The sequence below is a fragment of the Oncorhynchus kisutch genome, linkage group LG17, assembly GCF_002021735.2.
Source record: "Oncorhynchus kisutch isolate 150728-3 linkage group LG17, Okis_V2, whole genome shotgun sequence".
NCBI lineage: Eukaryota > Metazoa > Chordata > Actinopteri > Salmoniformes > Salmonidae > Oncorhynchus > Oncorhynchus kisutch.
Genome location: NC_034190.2, coordinates 7,305,593 through 7,314,901, shown reverse-complemented (window position 1 = coordinate 7,314,901; position 9,309 = coordinate 7,305,593). Strand labels below are relative to the sequence as shown.

Below are 9,309 nucleotides of genomic sequence, written 5' to 3'. Positions count from 1 at the left end.
AGTCAGATGAGAGGAAGCCTCACTGCTGCTCTCTCCCCTCAGACTGACCAAATCAAATCAAAGTGTATTTGTCACGTGCGCCGAATACAACAGGTGTTTGTTTCGCCTTTCACCTTACAGTGAAATCACTAAGGTGCAGGCCATCAGTCCAGTAGAAAAATGCTAATTATGTTGCTCACTCAGCTGTGCCTCGTAATACAACACATGATCTATTACCAGTGTGATCATATACCTAATTTAAAATATATATAATTTCTAAATGATCTGAGAAGAACAACATTGGCAGGGCAATTCAAGCACAGCCAATATGCAGTGATAATGTATTGGGCCAATAGCCTACTGAACATAGCCAATATGCAGTGATCATGTATTGGGCCTATAGCCTACGGAGCATAGCCAATATGCAGTGATCATGTATTGGGCCTATAGCCTACGGAGCATAGCCAATATGCAGTGATCATGTATTGGGCCTATAGCCTACTGAGCATAGCCAATATGCAGTGATAATGTATTGGGCCTATAGCCTACTGAGCATAGCCAATATGCAGTGATAATGTATTGGGCCTATAGCCTACTGAGCATAGCCAATATGCAGTGATAATGTATTGGGCCAATAGCCTACCGCACAAAACTAATTGCTACGGAACCATTTTTAATTGGTTAACGTTGCGTAAGCTTACCTCTTTTAATTCATGTTTAACAGTGTTTTATCAGAGCAGTAGATATCAGCTTGCATTTTGGCTCAGAGAAGGCCTTGTGACCACCGATGTAGATTATCCTACCTGCACTGTTTCTGATGTATTCTGATGTAGGTTATCCTACCTGCACTGTTTGTGATGTAGGTTATCCTACCTGCACTGTTTCTGATGTAGGTTATCCTACCTGCACTGTTTCTGATGTAGGTTATCCTACCTGCACTGTTTCTGATGTGGGTTATCCTTCCTGCACTGTTTCTGATGTAGGTATCCTACCTGCACTGTTTCTGATGTAGGTTATTCTACCTGCCCTTTTTTAAATTGTTTATCCTTCCTGCACTGTTTCTGATGTAGGTATCCTACCTGCACTGTTTCTGATGTAGGTTATTCTACCTGCCCTTTTTTAAATTGTTTATCCTACCTGCACTGTTTCTGATGTATTCTGTCATATGTTATCCTACCTGCACTGTTTCGGATGTAGGTTATTCTACCTGCACTGTTTCTGATGTAGGGTATCATACCTGCACTGTTTCTGATGTAGGTTATCCTACCTGCACTGTTTCTGATGTAGGTTATCCTACCTGCACTGTTTCTGATGTAGGTTATCCTACCTGCACTGTTTCTGATGTAGGTTATCCTACCTGCACTGTTTCTGATGTATTCTGTTGTAGGTTATCCTACCTGCACTGTTTCTGTTATAGGTTATCCTACCTGCACTGTTTCTGTTGTAGGTTATCCTACCTACACTGTTTCTCCGTGCAGTTGGATAGAGTACACTCCCAAGACCAGAGTTGGCACATTTGCAGGATAACGCAACATATTGTTTGGAAAATGGATGGAAACCCATTTAACTTGAATTCATTATTTGGTTCATGGGAATTGTTTTTATGTGCACTACGTCGTCACAGACGTTTTTTAATATTCACGTTAAAATCTGTTGTCAATTGGATGTAAACTTAGTTACTGTGCATATATTTGTTATGTCTACCAAATGGGTTCCCAGTATACAAATCAAGAAGCATCTCAATTTCAATATATAGGATATTTTTTTAGTGGGCTGACAACATCACATAAACAATGTGGGCGCTTCCATGGTGCTGTAGTCAGTGCTTTGCTGTGATTCTGGAAGACCAGATCACTAACAAGAATGACAAGAAACTGCCGTGTGGGGAATCTTAACTGACTCGTTTTCGACTCGGTCTTTTTTTTCTTTTTTTTAGGTGTTTTGACTGATTTCATGGTCAATGCTAATATGGCTCAAATTCGCTAGCTAGCTAACCAACAACTGGAGATGACCAGCAACAGCTAGCAGCTGTAACTAGCTAGTAGCAGGTTAGCAGCTGTAACTAGCTAGTAGCAGGTTAGCAGCTGTAACTAGCTAGTAGCAGGCTAGCAGCTTTAACTAGCTAGCAGCAGGCTAGCAGCAGTAGCTAGCTAGTAGCAGGCTAGCAACTGTAACTAGCTAGTAGCAGGCTAGCAGCTTTAAGTAGCTAGTAGCAGGCTAGCAGCAGTAGCTAGCTAGTAGCAGGCTAGCAACTGTAACTAGCTAGTAGCAGGCTAGCAGCTTTAAGTAGCTAGTAGCAGGCTAGCAGCAGTAGCTAGCTAGTAGCAGGCTAGCAACTGTAACTAGCTAGTAGCAGGCTAGCAGCTGTAACTAGCTAGTAGCAGGCTAGCAACTGTAACTAGCTAGTAGCAGGCTAGCAGCTGTAACTAGCTAGTAGCAGGCTAGCAACTGTAACTAGCTAGTAGCAGGCTAGCAGCTTTAACTAGGTAATATTAGGCTAGCAGCTGTAACTAGCTAATAGCAGGCTAGCAGATTTAACTAGCTAGCTAACACAAGTTGAATGAGAAGCAAGCTACAAGCAAATGAAGCTAGATAGCTAGGTATATTTTGCTATGGAATGTTTTTCATATGGCTGAAGTCGTCTGTGCAAACTACATTGAACAAAAATATAAATGCAAACATGCAAAAATTTCAAAGAGTTTACTGAGTTACAGTTCATATAATGGAAATAGTCAATTGAAATCAATTCATTAGGCACTAATCTATAGATTTCACATTACTTGGAATACAGATATAAAACTGTTAGTCACCGATACTTAAAAACAATTTTTTTTAAAGGTAGGGGCATGAATCAGAAAACCAGTCAGTATCTGGTGTGATCATGGGGTGGCAGGGTAGCCTAGTGTTTAAAGCGTTGGACTAGTAACCAAAAGGTTGCAAGATTGAATACCTGAGCTGACAAGGTAAAAACCTGAACAAGGCAGTTAACCCACTGTTCCTAGGCTGTCATCGAAAATAAGAATTTGTTCTTAACTAACTTGCCTGGTTAAATCAAATAAATAAAAATAATGGCCTACATACTCACCAGACTGTAACATCTGCATCCAACTCACACTCTCAAACACATAGATCCCCAGAATGCAGCTCACTCTCCAGATCCCAATCACCTGAATTCTGATCACCTGTCCACACACCTGTATGTCATTATAACACACTATTTAGTTCAGTTATTGCACCCCATCACTGTGAGGTATTGTTTTGAGACACTTTTTTCCCCCATCCTTCTCGCCTCCCGTGTATGATAGTTTTTGCCTGCCTCACTCACGACGCCTTTTGCCTACCTGCGTGTACTGTTGCCATGGACCTACCGTCTGCCTGCCACTGGACCCAGCTACCTGCCTCCTCCTATGGTCCCTTACATTAAACCGCTGCTGCACTCTGTGCTTGAAACCAGCTCTCTGTCTCCTACCGTGTTTCTTACACAGACATGTCACCCATTGAGCATGTTTGGCATGTTCTGGATCAATGTGTACAACGGCTTGTTCGAGTTTCCGCCAATATCCAGCACATTTTGCACAGCCCCCCATGGACAAGGAGTGGGACAATATTCCACAGGCCACAATCAACAGCCCAATCAACTCTATGTGAAGAAGATATGCTTTGCGACATGAGGCAAATGGTGGTCACACCAAAATATGGACTGGATTTCTGATCCATGCCACTACTTAAAAAAAAAAATGTAACCCCCTTTTTCTCCCCAGTTTCGTAATATCCAATTTTCTGCAACTCCCCAGCACACACACACACTCAGACAGACACACACACACACACACAGACAAAAAGACACACACACACACACAGTCAGACATACAGACACACCTGCCTTCGTCCCCTTCCCCCAATTAAGTAATGTTGAGGAAATGTTTGGCAGAAGCTCCTCCATCCCAAATAGCTGGCTGCGCCCCTCACACACGCATGCACATAAATGGCGTCCCCAGCTAATTGTGTGCCTCCTTGGTCTTGGATACAGTGTTGCCGTGGCAGCCGCGTTTTCTCCACGTGGCGATTGATAGAGGAGCCACTCCTATATATCTGAGACATAATTCAGCTCAACTCAAACGTGCACTGGCATACAAAGAAACACGTTTTACTGAACCTCTTATTGTCCTCTAAGAGGAGGACATATTATGTGGCAAGGAGTGGCATGATTGTACAAACACACTGGTACTCATGCTACTGTAATTAATTGCCAGTCGCCTAAATTTTTCCAATAAATCAACGCAATGAGGAGAGAGACAGAAAGATTCAGTTCCAGCTGATTTTATTTCCGTCTTGAAAAAAACTAAACAAACATACAAACAAATAAAATGCTCTGTAATAGAGGTCTGAGGCAGTCATTGACCCGATTGGCTGGCGTTGAGTTCTATATTCAAATGAGATATGGTACGATTGGAGGAAACATGATCATACACACAGCATATTGCACAAATGGAAGAAAAACAAAATAATGGAAAAATAAACATCCTGGACCACAATCATTAACATCATAATGACAAAAGATGGCAATTTTAGTGTCTGTCGTTGATCATTATACATAGAAACACAATCATATCTGCATAATAATACAGTCAATGAACAAAAAATATCTTCAATTGATATTCTTAAAAAAAAAAAATCTTAAACACAACAGCTATACATATACCTGATTCTGAAATACAATTGCTAATTTGCCATGCCATAATATAGGAAAAACTATTAGCTAGCTAGTCTTAGCCAAGTAAGCCAACAGGTAGAAAAACTATTAGCTAGCTAGTCTTAGCCAAGTAAGCCAACAGGTAGAAAAACGATTAAATACTCTTATTATGCAATTGCGCAATGATAGATGATCGAAGCACTTCATACACCTTTCTCCACCTCCCTCTGACTCAAATAGGCATTTAGAATGTGTGAGTGTCACATTCCATCCAGTCAGTGGTTTCAAATCAAACCTATCAACAAAAGCATACCGATGTTTTCTCTCAATCCAACAGCATCTCTATCTCTCTCTTGAACAATTCTGATATACTGTAGCCTGGGCGCCAAGTCTGTTTGTGCCATCGTGCCACTCCTTGACAAGGACTTGACAAGATAGCACAAATACATCTGGGTCCAAGTTATGCAAATCCACTGTTGAAACACAGTCACTGGGTGCAGCTGACACTCTAGTGACGTAGCGGGTGTCAATGTGTTTACTTGGCTGGTGTAATACAGACACTGTGCCTTTAAGAAGCATGTGGCGCGATACTGTCTTGGCTGGTGTAATACAGACACTGTGCCTTTAAGAAGCATGTGGCGCGATACTGTCTTGGCTGGTGTAATACAGACACTGTGCCTTTAAGAAGCATGTGGCGCGATACTGTCTTGGCTGGTGTAATACAGACACTGTGCCTTTAAGAAGCATGTGGCGCGATACTGTCTTGGCTGGTGTAATACAGACACTGTGCCTTTAAGAAGCATGTGGCGCGATACTGTCTTGGCTGGTGTAATACAGACACTGTGCCTTTAAGAAGCATGTGGCGCGATACTGTCTTGGCTGGTGTAATACAGACACTGTGCCTTTAAGAAGCATGTGGCGCGATACTGTCTTGGCTGGTGTAATACAGACACTGTGCCTTTAAGAAGCATGTGGCGCGATACTGTCTTGGCTGGTGTAATACAGACACTGTGCCTTTAAGAAGCATGTGGCGCGATACTGTCTTGGCTGGTGTAATACAGACACTGTGCCTTTAAGAAGCATGTGGCGCGATACTGTCTTGGCTGGTGTAATACAGACACTGTGCCTTTAAGAAGCATGTGGCGCGATACTGTCTTGGCTGGTGTAATACAGACACTGTGCCTTTAAGAAGCATGTGGCGCGATACTGTCATGTGTAAACATTGTATAAAGGAGCAGAATATATGTGACAACGGACCCTCTGGCTTTGAACATCAGGAATCAAAGCAACCACCCACTGGCACTCCCTCCCATAGATATCGTACAAAAATACACATATAGACAAAATGACACACTTACTGAGTTCTCCTTTAAAAAGTGAGAGATATCAACATTTTAAATAAGATACACTTCTAGCCCTCCTGCACAGGGATACAGCCAGGTGGTTTACACACAAACAAGACCTATTATACAATAACAATACTTCAAATTATTTAAAAAACAAAACATGTTGGGCTGGTGTAAAGACATTGATATAAAAAAAAGGTCATCTGATATAGAATAACTACAGCCAGATGTGCTAGGCGTTGCGCACTAAGGGAATTGGTCCTGAAATGTGCATTCAGAGTGTAAAAGGTTTCAGAGAAAAGATTCTGAGTTTGAGTTGTTAATTCATTAAAAGTCCTGCCGTTGAGAGGAAAGCTGGTGATTGTGAACTGTGTTCTGTGATCGCACACACACACACACACACACATATACGCACACTCACTCACACACGCACACACAATCAGCGCGGTAATGACATTGTAATAAACATGTTTTCAGATGCATCAGTCAATGTAACAGTGCAGACTACTCCACAAGGGAGCGCATGCATGTTAAGCTTCAGAAAAACACACCTGAATATCACCTTCGTAAACCCCGCCCACACAGAGAACAACAACTGAAGTGGGTCACTTATACTGCTTTCATCTCCATGGCAACATCAAGCTCTCCAAAACCCCATTTACCCATAGTCATGTTCACCATCAACCTACAAACCTCCTCCTGCCAGCCGGTTGAATACTTCAGTTCAGTAAGTCTGTGTGTGTGTCTGTGTGTCACTTCTAAAAGAGGCGTGCTCAGAGTCCTTCTCTCTTCTCTCTCCAAATGCAAGCGATGCACTTTCCTTCAGTTCGGCGCACCAGGCAACAATGCGCCCTTGTCTGTCCCCGTTCGTGTCAATACCCACATGGAACAGACGATTATGTTTTTTATACACACATTCTGCACAATTTAACCTAAACACATGTACTTAATATTAGGCTATTCTTTCCAAAACGAGGGTTAGTTTTGTTCACATTTCACTCTCCCTAATAATCTGAAAGAATGTCTGAAGATTCTTCTTTCACACTCACTGGGTTTTAGTTTTGCGCGAGGCGGGGCTTCTCTTTCCCTCTTGTTCTCTGTGATTTCTCTCCTTTCCGCCACTCAGTAAGTGAATACGAGGTTGGAGATGGTGGACTCCAGCCAGTCTCCCGAGATCATCTCGCTGACCTCGGGGGTGCAGTAGTCGGGGAAGTCAAAGTGAGATCCTGCCCCACACTCTCCGAAGCTCCAGTCCAGATCCCTGTCCAGCTCCGACTCACATGGCCCCATGCTGCCCAGAGACATGCTCTCAAACCCGGGGCTCGGCTGTAGCTCGAACCGCTCATCCTCCAGCTCTTCATCCGAGGAAGAAGAGAGGGAGGAGGAAGAGGAGTGAGAGGCGGACGGGGTTGGAGAGGACGCACGTGTGTACCTGAGGCGGACTGCCGATGATGGTGAGGATGTTGAAGGGTTGGAGGAAAGTGCTTCGTTCACCCCCGTCGCCTGGTCTTCATACAGGCTCATCGGGTCACAGGACTCAGACGAGCTGCTCAGGGCGGGACTCCCTGGGACTCCCACAGAGGGTGGCCCGCTGTCCAAGCTCCCTCCCCCACTAAACATGTAGCCGCGCCTGGCTGGCTTGTCTGGTATCTGCCGGGCACCAGTCACTGACCTGGATTTGTAGAGCGTGTGGTGATCCGCGGGAGACGCACACTCTTGCACCTGGGTAGGCAGCTTGACGCTCCCCTGTCCCGGCTTGGGCACTCTGCTGTTCCCCCTAGACCCAGAGCCTCTTTTCGATGAGGACTTAGAACCCCTGCTCCTATCCGCGCCTTTCTCTCCCCTCTCCCCCCGCTCTGTCTTGGAGCTGGGCGTCTTAACCTTCTTCCGTGGCCGATACTTGTAGTCAGGATAGTCGGCCATGTGCTTGAGTCTCAGCCGCTCTGCTTCCTGGATGAACGGGATCTTATCTGTGTCTTTGAGTAGTTTCCAGCGCTTGCCCAGCCGCTTGGAAATCTCAGCGTTGTGCATGTCCGGGCTCTGCTCCATGATCTTTCTCCTCTCGATCTGAGACCACACCATAAATGCGTTCATCGGTCTCTTGATGTGTCCCGTGGGGGTTTTACACCAGGCGACGTTGCCTCGCTCCCCTCCCGTGGAGGATAGCGGAGACCCGGGAGTCGGAGACGCGTCCATGTCCAAGTCCATATCTCCGGTATCGGTGCCGTCCCCACCAGGAGAGAATGAATCTGTGCTCTCTGTGTGGCTCATGTGCTGTACCATCGTTTCTCTTTCTTTCTCAATCTCTCGGTTAGACAGAAAACGTACCAAAAAAAGTGCTGTTCAGAATTTTGTTAGGGTGAGAAAGTGCGTAAAAGTTGCCAATGCTGTTATATCATCGGTTTTCTTTCAGTCACTCAATAAACGTATGTTTATGTAACCACACTGAACCGATTGCGTAAAAGTTATTGCAAGTCTCCTCTATCTTTCAGTCCGTTTTGGAGACGCTGCGCAGTTAGTCTCTAGTGCGAGTATATCTTCAAAAAAGAGAACGAAATAACACATTAAAATCCTTCAACGTTCTGCAATCAAACGTTCAACTGCCAGTGCGACTGAAAACTCGCCCTGTGATACCTAGAGCACTTCGCTGCTGAAAACAACACTGTAACTTTCCTATGAGAGGTATAATATCGCTGTCTGCGCAGCTCGCCTTAGCAGTGACAGAACCATGTGGAAGAATGGAAGTGTCGCACTTTTTCATAGTCCTCTCTTTCCTTATCGGTCTGCCAGTATACTGTAAACATAACGTTCAACACTACACAGTTTTATATCCCCTTCGCGAGAAATAAAGGCTACACTAATCAGCCAATCACAGGCTGTCTCTATCCTGTTTTTGTCCAAAACCACGCCCAGTCGGAGTCCATTGGCTGAATAAACCGTGTAATAATAATCGGTCTGCAATGAACATTCGTGTATCTGACCTCATTCCTTGTCTGACCGAACCAAACCGAGAGTCAAAACTTCGCAGTCCTTCCTCTGCCGCCTTTCTCAATAATAAGACCCATGCTTATAAATAGAAATGCATTAGTTCAATGCAATGTGGATTAAGTTCATCTGGAATTAGATTATATAAATACAAAAGAAAGTAAACTATTTCAGTAAATATTATTAAATGGTATATTCTATTAAACCAACGCCAGCCATGACAGGGATCGAAAAGACATGATACAATATACATTTATAATATAAACGGATCTTTGTTTACATAACATTTTATTAATGAAATCTCAT

At 43.9% G+C, this 9,309-nt stretch overlaps 1 protein-coding gene across 1 annotated transcript; it reads right to left on the bottom strand.

Moving 5' to 3' along the window:
• Window positions 1-4,283: 4,283 nt before the first annotated feature.
• On the bottom strand, window positions 4,284-8,825 carry sox4a (SRY-box transcription factor 4a). The gene has a single exon (XM_020470839.2). It carries the CDS (start codon window positions 8,299-8,301, stop codon window positions 7,141-7,143), a length of 1,161 nt encoding a protein of 386 aa, XP_020326428.1. The 5' UTR covers window positions 8,302-8,825; the 3' UTR covers window positions 4,284-7,140.
• Window positions 8,826-9,309: the final 484 nt, after the last annotated feature.

What these genes read in the sequence shown, in the direction of transcription:
- sox4a (XM_020470839.2), bottom strand. Translation starts at nt 8,301, where the DNA reads ATGGTACAGCACATGAGCCACACAGAGAGCACAGATTCATTCTCTCCT.